The sequence below is a fragment of the Arvicanthis niloticus genome, chromosome 10 (genome assembly GCF_011762505.2).
Source record: "Arvicanthis niloticus isolate mArvNil1 chromosome 10, mArvNil1.pat.X, whole genome shotgun sequence".
In the NCBI taxonomy this organism is placed as follows: Eukaryota; Metazoa; Chordata; class Mammalia; order Rodentia; family Muridae; genus Arvicanthis; species Arvicanthis niloticus.
Genome location: NC_047667.1, coordinates 20,980,177 through 21,005,779, shown reverse-complemented (window position 1 = coordinate 21,005,779; position 25,603 = coordinate 20,980,177). Strand labels below are relative to the sequence as shown.

Here is a 25,603-nt window from a genome sequence, read left to right as displayed (position 1 = left end):
TGATGTGGATGCTGGGAACCCCACTGCCATCCTCTACAAGAGCAGTAAAGCAAAGCACTCTTAATCCCTGAGCCATGTCTCCAGCCCCCTTCCCTTTTTTATAAGTTTATTATTCCAGGTGTTTTGTTATAGCAATGGAAGGTTGAATAATATAACCCACTTTTAATATTTCATAGTATTTTTGGGCTTAGTATGTACAGGGAACAGAACTGTATGTACGTATGTATGAGTGATCGGAGTCTCATCTTATCCTATAAACGGGGTGCAATTCAGGTTAGGAAACATAAGCCGAGAAAGGGCCAGTGATTCATGGAAGGTCATATAAAATCCAAGTACAATTCCTTTACAGCCAATTCTGTAAATTTCTAAGGCTTTACAGAGTTGAGAACAGTGAAGGCACATGATAAATACTCAAGGTAAAAACATTTCTACACTGATTCAACTCAACCATAAACCTCTGCAAGGAAGGAATTCTAATCCATAGATGCTGGCATCACCTGCACAAAGTTAGTGCATGGGGGGAGAGCCAGTCTGATATCCTTGTGATAAGACAAGGACTCTGCACTCCACCTCTGACATACGTCCCATAGCATCATGGCTTATTTCTGAATAGACATGTGTTTTCTATTACATATTCTTAAGATGGTTCCTTGCTTGTGGCACATTGGCCCCTTCCCACTTCTGAGGTGAGAGCAGGACCACAGAACAGGGTCTAAGGAAATGGCTGAGGCTGCTCTTTGATGAGACGCACAGGGAATACAAACCATTGAAATAAACTTCCATTTTATTTTACCAAATATAATTTATCAGTTAAGTCGACATTTGTCAATTCAGTTATAGTAACTATAAATAATTCTCTTAAGACACAGTTCTGTAACTTTTGAAGGATATGAAAGTAAACCAATTTTGTTTCTTCCAGTCAGGCCAAAAGGTACATGCAACAGGTGCAACCCGGTGGGAAGAAATGAATCTTCTCCTGAAGTCAACCTTCTGTCACTCCAGGACCCTCTACTCACACACACTGAGCCCGGGTGCGCCTACCTTTCTGTTTTCTAGGCAAAGGAAGAAAGATGCTCCAGTTTCCAGACAACCTGATCCAACTCCAGATGTCAGGATAGGACAAGTGGCTGGGGACCCTGGGGTCACAGTCTTAGGGTATGATGCCTGTGTAAGAGTCTTGAGTTTTGAGGCGGAGTTAGGCCAGAGGGAAGAGCAGAAACAAGCCCAGATCCACAATGATCTGCTTGACACAACTCCAACTAGACAACCTCTAGGAATCTGTCCAATTCTAAGGTTCTGATTTCAGGTGATGTCAGGGAGGAAGCAGGGGGGAATGAGGCTGAGAAGAGTCTCTAGGACTAGGCACAGTATTGGTAGACACAGCACTGCTTAACCCTTTCCTTGGAGGCCGATCCTTTATGCTACACGGGGGTGGGGGGTGGGAAATGGGGATTTATGGGCTCCTGACACACAGGCCAGGAAAAAAAAAAGCTGCATCCCAATTATTGAGCTGTTTGGGGTGTGTGTAGGGAAGGGACTCTGGTTTCTTCTAATCACAGACAAGGCAGATACTGAAGCAGCCAATTGATATCCAGCTTGCTAGTTCTAAGCCCTCTTTTGAGTGTGTAGTGAGATGTGGAGAGGAGAGGAGCAATGGGGGCTGGCAATCACCACAGAGTTAGGGGCTAAAGAGGGAATGTTCACTGCCAGGTTGGAGGGGCACATGGCCTCTGTAACCTAGGGCATGAGGTGAAGTTAGAGCTGTGATCCTCTTAGCACTGGCTGGTCAATGCCTGGCACGGTACCTAACACAGGAGGTGTGGCACTCCGTAACAACTGCTCAATGAAGAATTATTACAGGCTGTGCTGTGGAAAGGCTCATCTGGGGGAGGCTGAGATTTGCTGAACGAGTGAATGGTTGATGCATGTCTGTGGGCAGAAGCCAAGAGAGAAAGGCCGCTGGAGCCCTGGTGTGATAGAATGAGTGTGTTTAGGAAGAGACAGAGGCCAGGACCGACCACGTGGTTATGTCATGAGAGACAGCGGTGAGACACCCCAGGTTGCATCAATCTCCAGGTCATTTGCTACATTCCCTTGTCCTGTCCCCAGTCTTAGAAGCCCATCTGGCAAGCTGTGCGGAGTGTGTGGAGAGAATTAAGAGAGGAGGCTTGAACTCGATTCTCTAGACTCAGGGGGCATGTGGACCTTTGGAAACCTATGGATGACATGGATCCGTGAAGTGCCCAGGCCACCACTCATTCAGCTGGAAAGCAATCCGGCAGTTGGGCAAGGCACATGTGTGCAGATGGAACCCTCAGTTCGCCTGACACTGCAGGCAGGCTGGCCTGGAACAGGGCTCTGATTATGAGAGGCTGAAGCAACTTTCTCCTGCCCAGTGCTGTGAAGTTGGTCCACTTCTATAAAAGCACGTGCATGTGTGGGAGTGCTAATTATCCCTCCTCCCTCTGCTCAACCAAACCCAAAACAACCCAGAGCCCAACTTAGAGTTTCTCATTAGGCTGGGGTTGCCAAAGCCAACGCAAAGGTCCCCGGATGCTAGACAGGAAGCCAAGGTCCCAATCTACCTCCTCTGGAGGCACCCACTGTGGAATTGCACTTGGTGATTGTCTCAAAAGTCTACTTTTACTGCTATGTCAGCCCATCTGTCCTTCCCAAATTCTTCCTATCTAAACTTGGCTCAATGTATAAAAATTCCCATTGAAAATAATGAGAATTTGGTATCAAAGTGAAATCCCAGAAAGACACAGGAGTGTAGTGTAGGGGTGGGGTAGGGAAACAAAAGGGAAAAAAAAATCCAAATAGAAAGTGCAGAGGGGTGGGGGGAAGGCTGAGTGGCTAAGCTAGTCCCCAACATCTGTGTCTCTGTCCCCAATGAGCCAGAGGACATGGAAGCTGAGTGCCAGGAGCCCAGTGCCAAGCAGGTCCCCCAAAGCAGTCAAGTATGGGATGGAGAAGTTGTCGGGGTCCAGGCCCCGGCCCCACATCCAGTGCACCATCCAGTCTGCGATGTACAGGAGAATCAGCACCTGGGGAGACACAAGGGTTCTGCCTGTAGCCACCCGCTTTCTGCAGGGGGAGCCAGAGGCCACATGATTGGCTCTGTTCAGTGGATCACAAGGCTTGGCCAGTCACAACCTTTGGCCAGGACAGCTCACAGCAAGCCAGGGGCTTTTTAAACTAAATCCCGCCCTTACAGGAAGGCTGCCCTTGCCTCAATTCTGGGTCAGATCATTCTTCAGTTACTGAAATTCCTGCCATGTTGGCCTCTCCAGGATCCTGGTAGGGGCTGGCAGGTAGAGCCAGTTTCTCTTACAAGGCCCTTTTTCCTCTGTTATCTGGGTAACAGCTGATTATACAAGCTGCTTTCTCTCCATCCTTCCCACCCTGCTGTTTATTCTAACATTCATCCATAAAACAGGTCTGTGAGCAAGCCAGCTAAATATGTCAGTTATAATGCTTGGCTGTTCAAAAACACATTTTGGATTCTCTGCTCTGTTGATTTATTTGCACCCTTGATTATGTTCTGTTAACTATAGATGGGTGAGAATAACAGAGATCACAATATGGTTACTGGGTCCAGGACCGATAGTATCTATCGCCTGCAGTGGGGAGTGTATCACGTAACACTGGGCCTTGTGAATAGGAATCTACATTTTAGTAAGAAGTACATGCGCTTTGCAATTGGAGCTGCACTTCATCTGGGACATTAATACCTGATTTAGGGGTCCCCACATGACCATGTCTATGTGAGAATGAGATGCTTTCTAACCGTGAGGCTGACACTGTCATCTGGCAGGATTTATTCTTGCCTGTACTTTGTAAAGACTGTGGTATGATAATTCTGTCTTAAGGGACTCAGGGGTAGGAGCCAGAGCTGTTCCCTCTTTTTAGGTATACCTGGTTGTTTTGGCCTCTTTGTAATAAAGCCAGGGATGACTATTCTAGAACCTTTCACACACCCCTGCTCTGCACACAGCCACCTTGTACTCCCGTGGCCCTGGCGCTGGGTGCCATCCAGCCTCCCTGGAACTCCACAGCCTTTCTGACAGCTGCAGAAGAGTGTGGTAACGGGGCCTTTAGCCTATGTACTAGGGTGGAAGTGGCGACAGCTGTCTTTACATTTTAGCCTCCTGAGTAGCACAAGGACACATACTGGGACAGGTGGCAAAGGGACCTGGCAGAACGTTACAGGGAGCAATTGTTACCACGTTGCCTCTCCACAGACTTAGAGAAAGAAGCACAGCTAAAATGGACCACAGGGTCATGACCCCTAGGATGGGTGAAGGAATGGGGGTTTGGCTTTCAACCCAGGCGAAGAGATCAACTGAGACGGCCACAAAAGACCCTTGGCTTGCCCACACCCTTTCCCATCAAGGGCGCCTGACTACGTCTGCAAGGGAGCATGGTGAGCCGGTGGCTGCTGGGGAACAGCATATGCTGATTCTCAGCCTGGCTCTTGCCAAGATTCCTAACAGACAACTTTTCTAAGGAGTCAGTCGGGGGTTTGGAAGGAGAATTGCTTATGGATAAATCAAATCTAGTAATGCCATGGGGAGAAGGGACCATAGCATTACAGACAGAAAGGCAAGGCTGGATGAGTCTTGAAGATGGACTTGTCTTGTACAATGGTTTTGATGCTTGTTCTAGCTGTGAATACCCTTATTTTAAATGAAGCCCAGCAGAGGACAGGGTATAGGTGGTTCAAGTCCACCTGCTGGGCACCCTGTTACCACCTGCCTGAAACCCCTGTGGCTGGTCTATTCCTCTCACTTTGAAAGTGTACCACTGAGGCTGAGAAGGAACGCAACCAGGCTGAAGTCACAGCATGGTAGTAATTCTTCCAGAGCCAAAGTCTATCCTTCTGAGTCCTGAGTGGCAAGAGACCAGGTCCAAACCTGGGGTTCTTACTCCATATGTGCCACTGGGCTCTCCCCTGCTTCTGCGAGGTCATACCTGGAGCAGTGCAGCTGTCATGTAGAAGATGATGAAGATGAGTGTGAGGGTGGTGTGCCCGCCCTGCATACAGCTGATGGTGTAGAGGAACACCAGGTGTCCTGGGACCACAAGGAGGAAGAGGACCCGGGCTGAGCGCGAATTCACGTCTGGAAGAGGAGAGAGGAAGATGGGAAGTGAAGCATTGGCCCCAGGAGGTCACAGGATGGTCAATGCCATATTCTAGGTCAGCACACAGCTATCTCTCTAGAGTATTTTGGGAAAAGACAATGTCTCATCTGGGCTTCGCTCTTCGAAAGAGCAGGCACAGCCCAGCAGAGGAGAACCCTGAACCGTGGCCCTAGCTGTTTCTCTGTGAGTTTCCTGGCTGCCCTCCTCCTCCCTCTAAGGCAGGAATGGACCTGGGAGGGTGAGATGCTATGGTTACCAGGGCTGAAGAAGGTGGTGCATGGACTGGGGCAGCGACGAGGAGTTGGCTCAGAGTTCTCCCCTGGCATGCCGTTCATGTGGAGGAAGGTGGAGATGCGGCTGGCCTGCACAGCCACCAGATTACCCCCGACACCTGCAGAGAGACACACAGGACTCCGACTTGGAGTAGGAAGGATCGGGAGGAAAACACCTTGTTCTTTGTCCCGTGTCTGTAGGGGCCCTGTCTTCTACCTTCAGTAGGGTCTGTGAGGACCTCACCCTTCCCTCTGGTGCCAAGAGAATGATGGAAGAAGACAAATACTTCACGGCTTCTGAGGGACCCTCTAGGCTTTCAGCTTCCCTTACATGCAGGCGCAGTAGTCCCATGTACCCTTGAAGTGGCTCTCAGAGTGTTTGGCGGGGACACGGCCTGACTGCTCCACCCATGTGTGCAGCATGGACACCAGCATACTACACAGCAGGATCCAAGGCTCTCGCTGCCTTCGTTTTCTCTGGAGGTAACCCAGGCACTCAGGACTCACATAGTCACCCAATAACCAGCTTTCAGTATCACGTGTGACCTCTAATCTGGCACTGCCCCGGTAAACCACTGGTTACTGTTTGCCTTTACCATCACCCCCCAACCTAGCCTCTGTATCTCTCAGCTTTACCCTGATCCCTGAGAGGTGAACTGCTTTAGGCCTCACACCAGTCTCTCTTGCTGGATGCTTCTATTTAGATTTGTGCAGTGGAAGGCCCAGCAGGTAAACAAAGAGAGGAGTTTAGTGTTTTGTAGTTTCCTTCTGGATCCTTTTATGCTTTTTGGCAGGAGCTTACTCTTGCAGGGAGCAGGGGAAAATTCTAACTGGGATCCTACAAGACAATTTCTGGGTCCCCTTGGCCCTTCAGGGCTAGAGGCTTCCATGTTGCTAATTTCTGGGTTCCTCATGGTCCCCTGTTGGTCCTTTTACCTCATCTCTATCTTTATTAGGTGTTGTTCTCTCTGAGCTAGGTTCTCTGGCCTGCTAGAGCCCCAAGTGACACAGAAGCCAACTCCCATGTCCCCTTTTGTTCCCCCAGCAGCCGATGCTAAGGTCTCACCATTTATCACAGGTGTGAAGACAGCCATTCCTGCAAAGTTGGGGTCTGAGACAGTCTTGTCCAAGATGAGGCCTCCCACACTACAGACACACAAAGACAAACGACATAAAAACCACTGAAGGTTCTGCTCCAGTCTCTGGGATGAGAGGCACAGGCCTATCTAACCTTGGGGACAAGGATAGCAAAGTGGCTTCCAGGAGTCTCTCCTTTCAGTCCTCAGTTCTCGTGCATGCAACAGTTGTTACTCATAATCTCCTGACTTGGCACAGTGACTCTGGTACAAGAAGGGTGAGCACAGCTGCATTCCTGTGAGGCTCCCTGTCGCCTGCCTGCTCAGCACTGGTTTCCTCTGTGGTAACTACACTGGCTCCTCCCTGAGGAAACCATCTCTCTCCAACCCAGTCACTGTGCTTCAACTGTGGCTAAGCCCAGGCCGTCCAACCAAACAGCTGCATTTCCAAGAGCAAGTGATGATTCAAGGACAGAACTGTGACCAATTGAAGAGGAAGCAGTGACACTCTATACTGGGTCTTTGTGCACTGTTGGGGGAAAGCCTCTCTGTCCTCTTGCTGGAATTGGGAGGAGTCAGTAGAGTGAAAACCTGCTCTGCTGACCCCCACAGAGAAGGCAGATCGACAGAGAGTCCCAGGGTCCTGACGATACTGTGTGTGTCCCAGAATGCAGCTGCTCTTTAGTTCCCAAGGTCAGTATGTTCTGCTTTGGAATGAAACCTAATAGTTCCTGTCACTTGCAGGAGGACACATGGCTAACACTATTGATGCATTTCCAGTATATGCTCCATCTCTCCCCCCTCTAGGGGTTCATGCTGAGGTCTATTCTAGGGTCTATGCTGAGGTGGGAGTGGTACAGAGGTGTGAACCCAGGGCCCAGCCTACCTGCTGATTGCCATAGCAATGATGACAGGCTCCCAGCCTGAATACAACACCTCCCTTGTGGCTGGGCTTCTTCGGGCCAGCACCACCCAGACAGGCAGCAGGGCCACAAAGAAGGCACACACCAGGGGGTAGATGTATCGCCAGTGCTCTGCGAGGGCAGAAACCAGAGGGAGATAAACACCATGGCCCTAGGACCCAGTTTCCATCAGCTGAGGCTGCAGAGGTCCCAAGAGACCAGCTCATCCACAGTCATTCTACCCTAAGTGCCTGGATACATAGCACCTCACCTCATCAACATTGTACTCAGGACCTAATGAGGTCAGCTTTGCCCGTTTTGTAGAGGAAGAAATGAAGCAGAGAGCTAGCCAGGCACTACACGTTTTCTGAGACAAGGTCATGCTTTGGAGCCCAAGTTGGCCTCATACTATCTTCCTGGTTCAGAGACCAGACTGTATGTGTCCCGGTGTGATCCCAGAATCCTCTGCTTCCCTTCCTCTTCTCCAGTTTGCAAGCAGATTCTAGTCTTTTATTCTTTCCTTTCCCCTCCCCACATCTCATCCCTGCAGGAGAAATGAAACCTCTAGGATCAAGCAGGGATGAGTTCTGATGCTCTCCCTCCTCGGGTGCCTGACTACAGGAACTGACATCAGTACCTTGCTACCCTGCGCCGGAAGTTGGGACAAACTGTTTATACAGTTAACAGTACAGGAAAAATCTTCACACGTTTGCAAAATGGTCTCTATCTCTCCCAATCCCACCAGAGCCATTCTCAGTGGCCTTAGTCTTACTAAGTTCCAGGTAGAGTCCCCAGCTGATGCCTGAGAGGAGTGCCAAGGTGATGAGGTCGCCCAGGCTAGCAGCGATGGGCGTGGCCACGTTGTCTGGGTTGATCCCAATCTTTCGAGACCCAATAATGACTCCAATCATGATCATACCTGGTGAAGAAGGAGAGGCAGACCAGGTAGGGTGAGAAGGGAAGGACACGCAAGGCAGAGTCAACACCTTGGGAGTGGCATCTTCCCTTCCTTACCCAGGACCAAGGAGGCAATGAAGGCTGTAGCCACACTGCTGGCGCATAGCAGGAAGGCATGTGGGATGCTGAAGTGGCCATCAGGGATCCAGCCAAAGACGACGGCTGCGATGGATGCCAGGAAGCCCACCACCGTGGCCTGTACCTGTGGAGAGGTGTGGTAATGTGGAGAGTCTGGAGCAGAACTCCTTAGCTGGGGTCACTGAACACCCAGTGGATAATTCCTAGCTCTTAGCAAGCACGCAGGACTGGGCTCTACAGCCCCTGCAGGCTAGAAGGATGACATTATTTATTTTTAGTGCTACCCTAGTACAGGGTAATATACCCTACAAAAATCCAGACGCGTTTCTGGCTGGTTGGATATTTCTCCGGAGATGGGGTGAGAATCAACAGCCTAGAGAACAGTCAGAGTCAAGACCCAGGACTCAAGGGGGAAGACATTTAATCTGTTTGGCCTCCTGGGAAGATGGGACAGCAGTGGCAGAGGACACGCTAACACTCACAAACCTGGTTCTACTGCAAAGATTGATGGAGGTTCAAAATCCCCCAAACCACCTAGTGCCTGGACATGTGAGGTAGAAGATGCTGGGGCTCTCCGTGTCTTGGCCATTTTCCTGAGTAACTAGTCACCTCTTAGCCTACTTTGCAGACACCGGAGAACCACTTAGGATCCAGCTGGGCTGACCTAAGCCTTTCAGGGATTCCTGACTAAGGAGCTACTTGGCCTATTGTCGCTGGTCCATGTTTTCTTACCTGGATAAGGGCCATATTCCCTGTGATCATCCGCCAGAGCTCCTTCGGTGTGTCCATTTGTCCAATGTTGGCCTGGAAGAGGGGCGGGTGAAGGGCTGGAGCAGGCTGCACAGGGCTTGGGGCTCTATCTGTTACACTGGATCAAAAAACCATGCAGGCCGCCTAAGGCTCGAGGGCTAGAGCAAGAAAGCACCCAAGGCAGGTGCATTCTGGGATGGGAGGGGAGCTGTGGCTGATCCCATTCTGTCTTGTTTATCCAGGCAGCACGTTCCTGCGTGGATCTGCATGACTGTGTCCTGGCTCTGAAGCAGCCTGTTCTCTTAGGGAAGGCAAGGTCACTTGCTGGCCCAAGGGCTGAGGCTGCCAGTATTTGGAAAGGAAGGAGTGGGTTGCACCAGCCAGGAGAAAGGAAGAACAAGTTGGGGTGGGTTAGCCTGGCTGTCCTCCATACCGTCTTCTCCAGACTTGGCCCAGAGGGACATGCCTGGTCCTGAGTTTTAACACCTCTTGTCTCCCAACCATGGCTTTCTATTGGGTTCAGTCCACGATTGTCTGTGGCCGATATGAAGGATTGTGGGAGGTGGAAATGCCTATTCTCTTGAAGAATAAGCTGCCGGAGGGAAGGGGATGGTTTACAGGGGTGTGGAAATGGCCTGGCTCTGCTCCTGCCCAGCTGCAGAGTAGGGCTGGAGATCAGAGGAGGCCCCCACCTGTGTGGCTGGAGGGACCAGCATGATGCCTGCCTGTCAAAGCTGCACAAACAGTCACGAGGCAGGTTGCAAAGCAGGAGGTGGGGCAGGCATCCAGGGATGGCTGGGACATCCAGAGCCTGAGCCTGGGAACCATTCTGGGCAGGGAGCCCCTGCCCAGGGACAGGACACCCAGTCTGGGATCTCCCTCCACGGCTTCCCTTTCCTCCCCAGGCCGTTATGTGGATACCTACTAGTCTCCATGTTGCCCACTACCTTCTTCCGGCCCCTCTCCCCCACTTCCCACAGCTAGGACACTCACTGCAGTGGACAGCCTCGACGCCAGGGTCATTTCCAAGTTCCCTTTGAGCCCCAGCAGTGCAGGCACCAGGATGAAGACCTCTGTCACCTTCTGGAAGACCTCCCAGTGCTATAAGATGAACAGAGTCCAAGAATTTCAGTACCTCAAAGGACTGGTATTGAAGCTGAACAGAGTGGGGTCAGGGGACAGGAGAGGGAAACAGGACCCACAGGAGCAAGCACACGAGGCACCTTACCCTCCGCAAGAAGTCTGAAAGTGGAATAAGTCCATGAATTCCAAAAAGCACAGCCTAACCCCCATCTCAGAACAGGAGAGACCCCCAGCCTGACACTCTCCCTGCTATACGTTTTCATGGGACCTCACAGTGGAACACCTCAAGTTGGCTTATGCTCCAGAACTCCTTAATGATATACTTTCAGAGAGCACTCTGCAGCAACCTCGCCTTCATCCAGTTGCTCTGTGGCCTCAGCCTTGGGAGGTGTTGTCTCAGCTGTGGAGAGCTAAGCTCCACAGGGCTTGAGGCCGGGGTGACTAGAGCGTTTGTTTGGTTTCTATTTCCAAGGGCTTTGGGTCTCAGCCACAGTGACTTTCCCCTAACAGGCTCTGTATTTAGGCCTTGCTTCTCCTTATGCTGGTCTGCAAGAGATTTCTGATGCTTCTCTGTGCTCCCAATCTCTTAGCTAACAGAAGCAAATACACCCCTGTTGGGAGAGACTGGGCCTGGAGTCAGGAGACATGAGTTCGAGTCCTGGTTCTCCCACCAACTTCTTTGACCAACATACATTAATGCATTTTCTCATGTAGTCACCTCAACAAGCCAATGAAAAGGTTTTGTTGTTGTTGTTGTTTCCATTCTGCACATGAGAAAACTGAGGCTCAGAAAGTACTGCCCTAGTTATTGTAGGAACCCAGGTTGGCCACTGAAAGGCCCCTCAGTTGTAACCAAAACTGAAGATTTCCCTAAAGAAACCAGGATTATGCCCCTGCTCCACTTCCTAGCCGTAAAGCACTGTGGAGTTTTAAGAATGGAAAGCCTGCATGTTTGTGAGGGGAGGAAAGGCGGGCAGCAGGTGGAGGTATACAGGTTCTTTTTGGTGTTTGGAGACAAGGAGTTGTAACTCGTAAGTGTGCTGGACTAAGGGCCTTTTGAGTCTCTAAAAGATGCAGGGAGGGCCTGCATGCTGCTTCCCCAGCAGGCTTTCTCATGATGGTGAGCTGGGGCCCTCAGACATGTTACAAGGCACCAAGCTCCTGCCCAAGTGTTCATTCAGTTCAGGGGCTAGACCAGAGAGCTAGCCCATAAGGCAATTCCAGCCCCTCCCTCTACCACACTGCTAAAGAACAAGGCTGCCAATCTAAACCACTGTGAGGTATCACCTCATACCTGTTAAGACGGTTAAGAGGACTGACAGAAAATACCAAGTATTGATACAGACATGGAGATGGGACACTTCTGCATCATTGGTGGAACTATAAAATATAGCTGCTTTGAAGAACAGTAAGACAGTTCCTCACACTAAAAATAAATTGCATGTGTATTCCCAGCACTTGGGAGGTATAGGTATTTCTGAAAGCTCTGGGCTAGCTATCTATATAGCAAGACTGTCTTAAAAATAAGCAAGCCAGGTGGTAGTGGTGGTGGTGGCACACACCTTTAATTCCAGCACTTGGGAAGCAGAGGTAGGTGCATCTCTGAGTTTGAGGCTAGTCTGGTTTGCAGAGAGTTCTAGGACAGCCAGAGCTACACAGAGAAACCCAGTCTTGAAAAAAACAAAACAAAACAAAACAAAACAAAACAAAACAACCCAACCAAACCAATCAACCAAATAAACAAATACCCAACTATGCTGGGGAGATGGCTCGGACAGTAAAGTTGCACAAGCCTCTGTACTTGAGTTTGGATCCCTAGCAGGCACATGAAAAGCCAGGCACAGCAGTGTCCCTAACCCCAGCACTAAGGCTTGCTGGGCTGTGAAGATTAATGAGCCACCAGTTTAGCCAATCAGGGAGCTCCAGGTTCAGTGAGAGACTCTATCTCAAAAAACCAAGGTAGAGATGGGTCTGGGGAGATGGCACAGTGGTTAAGAGCACTCACTACTCTTGCAGAGGACTGGGATTCAATCCACATAGTGGCTCACAACTATAATCCCAAGAGATTTGATACCCTTTTCTGGACTCTCCAGAGGCATCAGACATGATGCATAGATATGATGCAGGTAAAATATTCATACACAAAAAATACTACTAATATATATGTATGTATATATGTGCATGTGTATATATACATATATACATATATACATATATACATATATACATATATATACATATATATACACACACACACACACATACAGACACATACACATACATACATATGGTGGAGAGCAACAGAAAAAAATGTCTCACGTTGACCTCTGGTCTCCATGTATGTGCATATACCAATACAACATGTACACAATTCATGTAATACACACAGAAATGAATGAACAATTAAATAAGTAGAATAACCACATGGTCTAGCAGTCCAATTTCTTCTCCTGACTACTCAGTCCTGAGTCCTAAGTATTTATCCAAAACAACTGAAAGAAAGCAGGATCGTGAAGACGTATCTGTCCACTCCTGTTCATAGCTTCAGATATTCATGACAGCCAGGAGACAGAATCGATCCAACTGTCCACCAGCAGCTGAGGGGACCAGTACAATACGGTACAGAAATACTGAACTCTGACTCTGCCTTGAAAAGGAAATCCTGTCCCATGCTATAACATGGATGAATTGTAAGGACATTGTACCACAACAGTCAGCCATGACAAGGCAAATAGTGTATGATTCCACTTATGTAAGTTCTGCAGTAGTCATCACATTCAGAGAGAGAGAGAGAGAGAGAGAGAGAGAGAGATTGCTAAGGGGTTGCTAAGGGTTGAGGGCCTGGAGAGAACGGGATCAGCAAGCTGAGAACATAATTCATATACTTCAAGATAGTTATGGTATAGTTTCCTGTTATGTGATTTTCTGCAACATTAAAAACAAACAAACATACAAACAACCCAGATGGTGGATCTGTAATCCTAGCATTCAGAGACTGAGGCAGGAGGATTGGGAGTCTGAAGGTAGCTAGAGGAACAAAGAGAGACTTTATCTCAAACAGGCAACACGATGCACAAGGTCATGTCATGGTCTGGGCCAGGGAGCAGAGGCTAAGACACTGGTGGTCCCTGTGAGGCAAAGACCTTGTCTTTTTGTTAGTGTTCTTGGAGTGTGTGGAGTGAACAGGATCCAGAGAACAGCTCATTTCTTCAGGGCTACAGCATAGCCTTGTCTGAGCTCCTGGGCCTAGGATTCTTTGTAGCGGCTCCTCAAGGACCAGGACTCTAAAGCCTCCCGTGAAGGAAGAGGCACTCCCGAACCCCATGGTAGTTCTGACCTTTCAGCCACTGCTTTTCAAACACTGGGGAAGGTGACTATCTCCTTCCCTCCTAGGCTGCCCTTGTGAGGTGAGCCCTGGGTCTGTTACTCTTGGACAAGGCTGGGACACACACCCTTGGCAATCCAGCTCCTTTTAGCTGAGGCCTAATCAGACTTGCTCCGCTCAAAATGGACACGCAGCTTCAGAGAGGGAAAGATTCTTCCCCTCCCTTAACAAGTGTGGGTTTTTGGAGTTCTCTCAGAGTGTGGCCTCTCATCCTATCCTCCCCTTGAATGCCTGACTTCCTATACCTAAGCTCTCTGAAGGCGATGGGTGTATGCCAATAAAGAGTTAAGACTAGAAGGAAGCACTTGAAGTGTGTGAACTGTTTGTAAGGAGTACAGCATCTCTTTATCATCAAGAATAGTGGGGCTTGGTGGGACAAGCCTGTATCATTCAGGATGATGAGACATGTTGTGAGTGAGTCTAGCCTGGGCTACACAGCAATAAGATCCTGTATAAAGTTCAGCTAATTTCCCTAGCTGCCATCCCAAATACCTCTAATTTTCTCCTTCCAATACATACACGCCCTCTGCTTTGAACTACAGGGGAATCTACAAGTTGTGGGGTTTTGGAAGGGATGAGATGGGGTGTATCAGCAGGGGAAAGGGTCAGGGCCAGTAGCAGCCCCTCCTGCCCCTGGAGAAGAAGTCTTCCCAGCTCACAGAATACAGCTTGGAAATTGTACTACCTGATCTTTTGGCCCAGCAAAGCCCTAAGCTGGCACCCGGGACCGGAGAGCCAATCCCCACATCTAATTTTGCTACCCACAAAACTCTCTCAAAGATGCAGCTCAGGCAGGGGAGTCTGTGACCTGTATGGATGCACAGGACTCTAGGAAGCAGAGCCATCCAGAAAGCAGGGTGGTCCTGAGGTTAGGGGTTGAGGATGGAGAGGTATAGAGGAGAGTGGTTTTTCTTACTCCTTTGGCCTAATTCAGGCCCATCCGGTTCACCCAGGCTGGGAGTGTCTGCCCATGAAGTCAAACCAGTTAGCTAAGCCATTAGTCAAGCTGCCACCCACACCTTCTTGAATGAATGAGGATGGCACAGGATCCAGGAAACTCTGCTTGGCTTGTGGGGTAGAAGGGAACACCTACGGATCTTTACTGCTTCTCAGAATCTTAGACTCTTTTCCCTTTGTTCTCTCTCCTCAGTTCCTGATATTCTACATGTAAGATATATGATCAGACAGCTGCTTCCACACTCAGAACTAACCCTGACCCAGAGCAAACCGTCCAAGCCTCAGAACTCCAAGATCTGGCTGTGACTCCTTCCTCCGCATCTAACAAGCTGCTCGTCCACCTGTAACCTCATCTGGCCCAGCCTCCTGCTCCGGAAGCAGATTTGCAAGAAGTCAGGGCGAGGAAAAGATGGAATCAAGACATTAAAATGACACTCCACACCCTCACCCATTCTAAGCACAAGGCACCAAGCTGCTCAAGGACTTTTCAGGTACTCTTGGGTCAGGTTAGATCACAGTTTAGATCTGATAGGATTGTTCCACAGGGCATCCTGGAGGTGTCTGAGCAGAGCAGCCTCAGGGCAATGCCTGTGTGTACAGAGCTGTATGAAGCTTGAGAAGAGGAAATGGCCTGATAGCACACACAAGGCAGAGATGGGCAGGGCGGAAGGTAGTCAAGGCAGACAGGAACTGAGTGGCCTGCCCAGGGGCTCCAGCAGCCTCCAGGAAAACAGCTGTCTCTGCTCCCATACCCTTCCCCAAGGCATTGCTGCCATCCTCGTTCATCTTTAAATTTAAGGGTATGGGGGTGGGGGAGGGGAGGATAGCTCTTTGTGTGTGTGTGGGGGGTGTTTCTCTCTGGATACTCAGCAAATAACAGTGTATTAAAGCAAGGAGTGGAGAGTCCCCCTGTCCTAATCTAGTTGAGAAGTCCTATTGAGATTACATACCACCTCCTAACCTCCCATTCCTCACAAAGGCTGAGAGAAAATGGTTGTGATGCCCTGCAGGAGCCGGGGTGGGGTGGGGGGTGCGGTGGGTGGGAAGAGACAATAAAGCTTGGGCAACTTGAGGCCCCTATGCCTCAGTCTCTTTCTGAAGTCAACACTGGGCTCGTTCCTACTTCCCTCACAAATATTGGCTGCAGTGGGCAAGTCAGAACAGACTGCAGTCTGCCTCTCTTCTAATCTGGAGAGTCCTTCTGCTCCTTATTTCACTGTGGAGGCTACGACAAGCAGGAAACAAAACAAGGGGTCTGACGAGACAGAAGCAGGTCTCTAGGAAAAGCCCAGTCTTAGCTGCAGTGGGAACCTTGTGCCAAGGAGGTATCTCTGTACTGTTCACAGACTCCTGATGCTCTGAACCACAGAGACCTTGAACAACTAGCAGACAGCCCTATCTTACGCACTTCGAGACGGGTCTCACTGCAGGTTATTTTATCCTGCGAAAGGAGAACACAGGTGTGACTCCTGTATCTAAGAGCATCAACCATCCCCATCACTTCCCAGGGTGTAGAATAAGAACCCTCAGGTGGCTTCCTGCCCCTGTCCTCCTGTACTTGCCCACTCCAGTTACCTTGCTGTAGCCATCTGTGGGCCCTGCTTTAGCCCAGCTGTGGCGGGACCATGGGGGGGGGGGCACAAGGACAAGCCAGTCATTGTCATCTACACCAACTAAACCCTAGCTCTGGTATGAGCCAAGATGCCATACCGAGGGAGATGCCAGTCCTTTGTGGGCATGCTAGGTGGCTCCAGGTCCCCTACAACCTAGGGTATAAAGCAAGACATCAGAGGGCTGTTCCTACTCTGAAACTCTGACACGTCAGAGGTGGAGACTGATGGAGGGTAGGCAAGCTGGATAAGACTTTCCCTTTGGGTCTTGTTTACCTTAAAAACCAATGCCAATTGTTCTGGTTCTCAGTCTGCCCTGTTCTTTAAGACAAGACAAAAACAGCAGGCTCCTCAGTCTTAAGCCAGTGTGCAAATCCCGGCCATAATGAAGGTTACAGGGGTTACTGACACAGGCTCTGGGAGAGATGACCAGTGGCATTTCTATGCCACATTTTCCCATCTACAATATGAAGATTGATGCCCTTTTGGTACTTTTCAGGCTTACAGGAAAGACCCCCATTACCCTACACTAGTATCATCATTATCAGAAACCAAGCTAAATGTCTCCTGGTTTACCCCAGGACGCTAGTTCTGTAGGGCCTCAGAGAGGAGACGTCAGGCAGACTATAAAACCAGTTTCATGTCTTCTTCCCTTCTTCCTCCCCCCTGCTCTTAGTCCCAGGAAGACATGCAACTAGCAGGGGAGGAGTCCCAAGCTCTGGACTGGCTTCCTAATCTCCGTGTAGGAATGGCCTTCACAATAACGGGTTTGAAGAGAGGGAAGGCAGCACCAGGCACTTTTGCAAGCTATAAATATCATCAATATTAGCTTCCAAAGTTGCAGGGTTCTCCTGTCAGACTCATGGTCTACAAGGACATTATACACTGCACCTACAACCAACAACCTTCAGTCATCTGAGCAGGACGTGGGGACCCCTTCGAAGTCTGTGTGCTTGGCTTGAGTGTTCGTTGGGCACAAAGGGAAGTGATCCTGAACTTCATATCCTTTTGGGAGATGCCATAGTGAGGGAACCCTGAGGCAGGGTGGGGGTGGGGAGTGGTCCCCAAGGACCAATCTCCTGCCCCTGTACTATGGCGTACCTAGGATACAGCCAGCATTTAGCAAGCACTAGATGTATCCTGATTAGCACTGGTAATCAGCTCTGTGTGTCTCACTGAGCTTCAAAAGCTTTTACCTCAAAAGAAGACCTTCTCTTTCCAGCCTGGAGGCTCTTGGTAAGTCGGGACTCACAATGCACTAAATACAGCTTGCTCCTGCTCTGGTTCTTGGCTCCCAGGTGTCCTACCAGCTCGTACTGTTTTGTCTATCCAGTATCCTCACAAAGTTTCCTGTTTGCCCAGAGCATGTTCGTGACAGACAAGGAGCAAAGAGAGACGGTTCTGCCCAGGTCGGGTAACATTCTGTTCTCATCCACAACACTCAGAGATTCTTCAGATCTTATACCACCCCAAACCATCTTCACTCACCAAGGAGACTGTGCCAAGGATGCACAAAGATCAGCAATACAAAATGCCTTAAGAGCTTTCTCACTGGGTCTGAGACCCTCCTGACAGCTGAGTAAATTCCTGCCCAGCAGGGGAATGGAGGGGAGGCTTCAAAAGGAGCGTTCTATCATTGGTATCCTTGAAACCTCCAGAGAAAGGAAATCAGGCTTAAAGAGGAGATCCATCTAGATGTCTCCTACTGAGCTGGAATCAACAGCACAGAGGAGGCATAGCAAGCAACAAGCAACAGCCCCACTCCTCCCCTAGCTTGAGCTCTGGAGTCACATCTGTCACTGTAAGGCAATATTGCTCTGACCACCTCCCTGGGGCTACTTGGCCTCTCTGAAGGTTCTGCAATAAGTAACAAGAGATAGCGATGAAACCAAGGATGTGATCCAAAGGGAAATAGTATTCTAGGAAGCGGCAGCTACTTCTGACACACAGGTGGAGAGGAACTTCCAAGAGTCAGTTTCCCAGAAGGCCAAGGCATCGAGCGAGGGCTTGTGAGCGAGCGCTACCCTCCTCAGGTCCTACCTGCACAATGTCCAGCACCATGCCAGCTGCCACAGTCCCAAAGCCTGCCAGGAGGAAGGGGAAGAGCACTTGCAGTCCAATGGAAAAGGAGGTCTCCTTGAGCGGGGAGGGTGGTGCAGGGACCCGGTCTGTGCTGACATCGTCGCTCTCGTTGCTCTGGCTCCCATTCTCCAGCAGCGCGTCCTCCTCCCGGACTCCCTTGGCGTTAGCTCGAGACTCAATCACTACCACCTCCACCCCAGCCTCATCAGGCCCCAGGAACTCTGAGGTCCCAGCCAAGGGCTCTCGCCCAGGGCCATCCGAAGAACAGGGAGAGGGAGTAGGGCCAGTACCGTTGGGCTGGTGGATGTCCTTTGGCTCTGGCTTAGAGGACATGACAGGCAGGGAGGAGAGGAGGGGAGAATTTATTTATTTTTCTTTCTCTCTCCGACTCTGACTTGGGAAAGAACTTAGTCTTGGGGTGAACCCAGGCTCGAGTGCCGCAGGACCTCTTCCCACGGCTCTCCACTCCTTCCGGGCACTGTAAAAACTGATCTACCAAAAGACAGCCCCATCAAGCAATGCAGCCCGGAGCTGGAGGGAAACAAAGTGGTCACCAGATGCAGCAGCTACCCCTAGGGGTTGTGGGTGCCTGCTCCCAGCAGCTCTGTGCTGTACCAGGGGGAATCTTTGGTTCTCAGTGGCCAGCTTCTCAGAGCAGGCGCATGCAGAAGGGAAGAGCTCAACCTGCGTCTGGAGTGTCTGATGCTGCAGCCCTCTCTTGTGAAAAGCTGAATGAGTTCAGATTGTTCAGAACGAAGCCTGGATATGAGGCTGGGGCTTCTTCCCACTCCTGCTGGGTGCCTTCCTCTTCCCACAGCACCTTGGTTGGGTTCAGCTGGTCCCAGTATCTGCTATCTTTCCCCTCTCTCCCAGAGATGTCTTCCCTTCCTGAGAAGATCTTGTACTTTCTCAGTTGCCTGGTCCTTAAAGTCACAAGAATCGGAGTGGAACACCTTACGTTGGGAGGAAGTAAAAAAAGAAGAGAGAGAGAAGAGAATGTTGGTACATTAGCAAAAATCAGTTCCTACTAGGATGATCTGCAGAGCATGTGGTAGTCTGTTACAGGGGTGGCTAATAGCTGTTCTTCTGCTAAAATTACACTGTCCTGGCCCACTTCATGTAGAGGCCCAGTGAGTTCTATTCCCAGCAGACTCCCAGCCAGCAAACCACCACCTAAAAGGAAGATGCTTCATAGGAGACCTTGGCATTGCCTTCTGGGCAACCTGGGGAGGGCAGGGATGTGCTCAGGAGTTGTCTATTCAAATCCTGATAAGAACTCAGTATTACTTAAGTGTAGTCCCTTAGCGGTAAAGTTACGGGTTCAGATGCAAACTCCCTATGCAGTCACTCTTCTCGAGTGACTTATAAGACAGCAACAGCAAGACAGGGCAAACAGACAGACAGACTTATCATTGAGAGAAGCATCCCTAGAGCTCTAATTGTCTTAGGACCCCTGCCGGGGAAAGTGCCAGGAGGAGCAGGGCAAGCCAGCCAGATCAAGGCCAAGAACCAGAGGCCTACTACCTACTCTTGCCCTTGAAAGTCAAGTGTTACAGAAACCACAGAGGCTGACCCTGGTCCAGGCTGTGTCTATACTTCTCTCTAAGCTTGGCCCTGTGAGACTGTCAGATAGGACATGACAGTTAACTAGGTGAAGAGACCCAGGGTGAAACTACTGCTTATTACCTACATTTGTGGTTACCTAGCCTCCTCCTTTCCTCTAGGGTTTACTGACAGCTGGCCATAGCGCAATTCTTAAAAACAAAAATATTGGTAAAAGGTGTAGAAAGAGGAAAGAAAAACAAAGCCAGGCAAATCCAAGTGTCACAAGCTAATATGCATTTGCTCCCAAATCATGTCTCTGTCTTTCCCAGTCCCGCTTTTCTTTGCTTAAAGGAATCCTCTGGAATTGACTCCAACTTGTTGCATTTCACCAGCATGGCTCTTAATAGTTTAAAAAAAAAAAAAAATTCCAGAGGGTTTTGCAGGTATGATGAACAGGCTGTTAGTATTCCAAACACTCATAATTAGTCAACTCCAGTTTGGTTAAGGCAGAATCAAACTCTACGGCCCAAGTTATGAGTCTTCCATCAACTCGGTCACCAGCCAAGCCACCTTAACACAGCACCGTTGTTTTCCAAGATCCTCACTAGTCAGCCAAGAGGAAACACTGTCTGCGTCCACCGCCTCCAAGCCAGCAAAGTTTCTGAGTTCCTTCGCTAAAACCTGACACCCCCACTCTTCCCGTCTTTCTGGCAGGCCACTTTGACCTGGAAGGGGGCTAGCAAGGGGGCAGGCCAGTCTCTCAACTACATCTGCAGTAAAGCCACTACCGATGGGCCTCAGGCTCTAGGACGCCGCGTCTCCTTTCCAGGCGGGGGATGGACAAAAACGCCCGGTTTAGGTAGCCCCAACTACCGGGGTGGGGAGGAGTAACTGGATGGTTTCCGCCGACTCCCTGCAACTCTAGGCTGCAAAAGCACTGCGTCCTGGAGCCCCTCGCCCTCCTCTTCCTCCCTCCCAGACCCAACAGCACTGACCTGCGCTTCGCTGGGGAGAAAGGGCGCCTTGAGAGTGGTAGCAGGGGCCCGCGGAATCGGGGGATGCAGGGTACCCCCTCTTCTCATCACTCCTCTCCCTCAGCCGTCCTCCTCGAGCCCCCGCGTGTGCCCCGCTACACCCCCAGCCTAGGCGAGCGTCCAACCGCGACACCCGGCTCGCTACATTTCGCTTCTGCCTTCCTGCGAGGCCGCCGCTCCGATTCCACGAGGGGAGGTGGCCTGGGGGGGGGCAGGATATTCCGCCTCGGGCCGGTGGGGACCGGACTGGGCCTGAGATGCCAAGCTCGCTCGTCCCCAGTAGCCTCTTGCCCGCGGACTTGGACAAGAGTGTTTGGCTGTGGGTGGCAAACGTGATCTGGGGCAGAGCGGGTGGTAACCCCCCTCCATCAAAAAATAGATTCAGGATGGACAACTGCATCAGCCAATCAGAGCAGGAAGAGGGGCGGGCTCCGCCCAGGCCCCGCCTATTTCCCCCGCGTTTCGTGAACTGGGGGCGGGGTGAGGGGGAAACGCAGCAGAGTGATGGGAACTCAGAGTTGGAGGGTGTTGTGGGCTCGCGGTGCTCGAGCGCGCGGGCGGGTGCTGCGCGCCTGAGTTCCCGTGGCCTCTCCAGGCGAGCGTTCTGCTACGCATGTACCCCTGAATCTTGACGATCTTTAGGGAGCCTCTGGGCCTTCCAGAAGACCCGAAACTACCCCTTTGAGCCGGCCAGTTGACGATCGCACGGGCCTCAGCAGCCATCGCGTGTTCCTTCCCCGCGCCCAGTCCCTACCTTCTTCCTGGGCACAGTTCCTATTCCTCAGGCTCGGCATCTCTCCCTCCAGGTTCCTTGTTCCTCTGGGCGACTGGCCGAACCCTAATCTGCCTTAATAAAGTTCCTGCCTTGAAAGGGGTGGGGATGGGCAGGCTGGAGGGAAAATTCGTTAGACTCATGGCTGGGGCTGCACACATCACTGAGGTAAGGGCGGAGGGGAGCGGGCTTCCTTTGACCCAGTCGTAGCCTCATGGGAGAAATGTCTCCATCCCGGGCGAAATGAAGGCCAACTTTCCCTGACGCATCTTGTGGGATCAAAGAGGAGAGTGTTTTCATCCTCTCATTTGCCACTTCCTCCCTGGGGTGTCTTCACCTTATCAACCCAAACTCAGTACCAGTTCTCTTTGGGTTGTTTTTGTGCCGGGGATGTGACCTCCCTAGAAAGGAACTCCCATTCCCAGCCTTTCCCCATTCATCAGTAGAGCCTGTGACTGACCAGAGGTTCCTTTCCTGTCCCTTTATTCCCTAGAAAAGCGCTTGGGGGCAATTGAGCATATCTCTAGATCTTTGAATAACGATAGGATGTATCTAGGAGAGAAAGAGAGAGTGCTGGCTACCGAGCATACAGCAACCCGAGAGGGCCATTCTTTTGGACAATGATGACAAATGTATCCAAAAGACCTGTCCCCACCTGCCAATGCAGCAACCCCGGGTTCAACTCTGCCGCTGGGACACCAAGGGCTTATATTTTTTAAGGGCCCAGCAAAGCAAGTGTTACTGTAGTAGAACCCCAATTTTGGCTTCACAGCTCAGTCTATGTTTGGATACGGAAGTTACTCCTAGACTGAGGAACACTAGGTCTCCTCCAGAAGGACCAGTTTTGTGAATAGTGAGTATGGATTGGGAGGGAAACTAAGACTGATTGAGATGGCTGTCAGAGTGTTGGCAATATTAGCCCCTGGGAGACAGAGGCAGGAGAATGTCTACAAAAATGAGGTCATCTGGGTCTACAGGGAGAGTGCCCGGATAGTCAGGGTTATACAGTTGAGACTTTGCCTCAAGGCCAAAAACTTTCACTTACAACTTACAAACAAAATCTTTGTCCCTCTCTTATTCCCCCTACTTTTTTTTTTTTTTATCTACTTGAAAAGTTTTTCTTTTTAGTTGAAGTAAACCGAACATATGGGAAAGTGTGTAAAACCTAGAGTAGAGATCAATGAATTATATGACACAGTGAACAGGCTCATGTAGCTATCACCAAAAGAAAGAATTTAGTCATTACTGCCATCCCAGAAGCCCCCCGGTCACTCTCTCACCCCTCTTTCCTAGGGTAACCTCTCTCTGACACTGTTCATTTTGTCTGTCGGCGTTTGGACTTTCTGTCACTCAGGAGGTACGGTTCTGTGGCTAGCTTCTCTCACACGAGGTACCATTTGTTAATTCATCTTCATTGCAGCATAAGGTCACTAAGTGAGCACAGAGTGATTTGCATCTCTTGAGGCAGATTTTAGTTGTTTCCAGGTGTTGTTATTATGAATCTGCTATGGCATCTTTTTGGTTTTGAAACAGAGTCTCTCTGTGTAGCCCTGGCTGTCTTAGAATTCACTCTGCACCAGGCTGCGTCAAACTCCCAGAAATCTGCCTGGCTCTGCCTCTATCTGTGCCTCTTACATGCTGGGATAAAAGCATGTGCCACCCAGTCTGAATTTATACATTGGCATACTGGAACGGGGCTGGATCATAGGGCAGGCAAGTATTTACCTTTCGGAAATACTACTAAATAATCTTCTGATGTGCCTTTTCTAGTTTATGTTCTTTCTAGGAATGCCTTATTGTTTTATAACCTGATCAACACTGGCACTATCAATTTGAAAAGATTAAAGTTGTAGCTGTTCAATCTTCACACCTAAGAGGCAGGCAGAGACAGGTTGATCTCTATGGGTTCAAGGCAAGCCTGATCTACATAGTGAATTCCAGGCTTGTTAAGGCCACCATGATGAAACACAGACACACACAGACACACACACACACACACACACACACACACACACACACACACAGTAGCCATTCTAGTGGGTATGTAGTCCCTTGGCTTAAGTTTGTATAGCCCTGATAGCCAATGAGGTTAAGTTCCTTTCCTACATATTTCTTTGCCATTTGGATAGTTTTTAAGTATTATCAACTTTCCACTGGGATGTTTGGCTTATTGCTTTTTTTTTTTTTAGGAGTTCATATATTTTGGATATGAGTCCATTAGCTTTGGGCATTACAAATATTTCTTTAAGTCCTTAAGTGTAGAAGACTTTATTCTGGGATATCTTGAAGTGCCAGGATCACTGGGTCAGGATTATGACCTTTATGTTTTGATTACTTCAGTACCTCTGGCACCTGGCACTCAGTAACTACGGCAAATGACTGATGGGTGACAGTCATATCAGAGACATGCCTTGATAGTGTGATGGGTGATGCAGAGGAGACTGGCCTAGAAGATGGTGCGACTGATGTTATGCTGATTCCTAGAGGCAAACAGCAAAGGAGCCTGAGGGAAGCACGTTTCCTTCCAGTCCAGCCAGCTGTAACCTTGGGAAGAGGAAGACATCTCATCCCTTCAGTACTGAGAGAGCAGAAATAGCTACAGTCTGTGAAGTGAGAAACACAGATGTGGGGAGCAAAGGTCACAGATGAAAAGACAAGAATTAGCAGCAAGTAGCAAGCCAGCCAGGCAAGACTCAACCATGAGTGTCAGGAAGATACTGTGGATCTCTGAGTGTTTTTTATGGCCCTTTGTAAGAGACCCCCATGTGCCCAACAAGCTTCTCATCTGGCCTTACAGATGTGTCTACTGTTGAGCCAGTGAAACGGCTCGGTGAGAAAAGGCACTTGCTTCACAAGCCTGGTGATGTAGTAGTTCAACCCCTAGAACCCATGGAAGGGTTCTAGGTAGAAGGAAAGAACTGATTTTACAGAGTTGTCCTCCACATGCTACTACTAATAAAAAAATTAAGTTATAAGGCCTTTTTAAAATTAAAGTGTTATTTTATTTTAAACTTCTGTGTGTATGTGTGCGTGTCTGTGTGTAGGCCTGTGGATGTGTGAGTGTGTATTCCCATGGAGGCCAGAAGAAAACTGGAGCTGGAGTTACAGACAGTTGTCAGCTGATGCGCGTGGTAGGGAAGGCTTCTCAGGTAGCCTTTTCCAGTCTTGCTTGGCACTTGTCTTAATTCACAGTTCATTTATCCTTGTGTCTTATGGTTCTCCAAACTCCATGGCCTTCCTTCAGGTACAGCTGCCGACCACTAAGAGCTCCTCTAAGACCAACTCTGGGAGCTGTCTTGATGCATCATAAAATTCCAGAGTCCCATAGATTCGGAGTCCCTCACCAGCATGCCATAGTCACAAGACTAGCCCAGCATGGTTGGAAATTTTCCTGACTTTTGTTTTTCTGAGAGCATATACCTCCTCCCATTTTTCCCTTGCCATAACCCCTCCCTACTGCCACCCTCCCAGAGGTCACTTCTTTCCTGCCTCCTGGAGCTGAGGTGATATCCCCCTCCAGCTTCATTCAGCTCGAAGAGGATGTAGGGATTCTGGTGGTATGGGGAGGTATGGCCATCTGTTCTCAGAGCTGGGTGTCTGTCACCTTGCCTTGCCTTCTCTCTAACTGTGCTCTCAGTTCCCAAACCTTTCTTGAACACACACTGGGATTTCTTCAAGCAGAAGAGTTCAAGGTATTTTTGCAGCATTCTGTTGAGCATAGCTGGGCAAATAACAGTGGGCTTGTTAATCCAGTGAATTATAACAAGCATTGCATGGACATAAATGTGGCGTTGGCAGAGGACAGCATTAAGTGTGTGACTGGGTTCCAGTGGAGTACAGATGGCAGATGAGACAGTTACACAGCTTCTCCCCCTGCCCCCGTCCCATGCATATAATCATCCAGTGTCACCAAAGCAGTGTAGCAGGGTAGAATATGCCACAGCTCTGAAATTAC

The 25,603-nt window shown here is 49.8% G+C and overlaps 1 protein-coding gene and 1 long non-coding RNA gene across 2 annotated transcripts; one reads left to right on the top strand and one right to left on the bottom strand.

Annotated features, from left to right (window-relative positions):
• Positions 1 to 766: 766 nt before the first annotated feature.
• Slc41a1 (solute carrier family 41 member 1) lies at positions 767 to 21,035 on the bottom strand. The gene is made up of 11 exons (XM_034513091.2): positions 20,838 to 21,035; positions 18,256 to 19,250; positions 10,174 to 10,281; positions 9,163 to 9,234; positions 8,410 to 8,554; positions 8,168 to 8,314; positions 7,380 to 7,527; positions 6,484 to 6,563; positions 5,402 to 5,536; positions 4,975 to 5,123; positions 767 to 3,047 (listed from the first exon to the last, which is right to left on the bottom strand). Exons 2-11 carry the CDS (start codon positions 18,628 to 18,630, stop codon positions 2,862 to 2,864), a joined length of 1,545 nt encoding a protein of 514 aa, XP_034368982.1. The 5' UTR covers positions 18,631 to 19,250; positions 20,838 to 21,035; the 3' UTR covers positions 767 to 2,861.
• A 642-nt stretch (positions 21,036 to 21,677) lies between these two features.
• On the top strand, positions 21,678 to 24,124 carry LOC143443653 (uncharacterized). Its single transcript, XR_013112805.1, has 3 exons — positions 21,678 to 21,816; positions 22,942 to 23,005; positions 23,989 to 24,124. It is a non-coding gene; the product is annotated as an uncharacterized LOC143443653 (long non-coding RNA).
• The last annotated feature ends 1,479 nt before the right edge of the window (positions 24,125 to 25,603 follow it).

Excerpts from the sequence above, each read along its gene's own strand:
- Slc41a1 (XM_034513091.2), bottom strand. The coding sequence starts at position 18,630 with ATGTCCTCTAAGCCAGAGCCAAAGGACATCCACCAGCCCAACGGTACT. Across the intron at positions 8,555-9,162 it reads GGAATATGGCCCTTATCCAG|GTACAGGCCACGGTGGTGGG; the intron begins GTAAGAAAACAT and ends ACCTCTCCACAG. Across the intron at positions 5,537-6,483 it reads CTTCACACCTGTGATAAATG|GTGTCGGGGGTAATCTGGTG; the intron begins GTGAGACCTTAG and ends GTCTCTCTGCAG.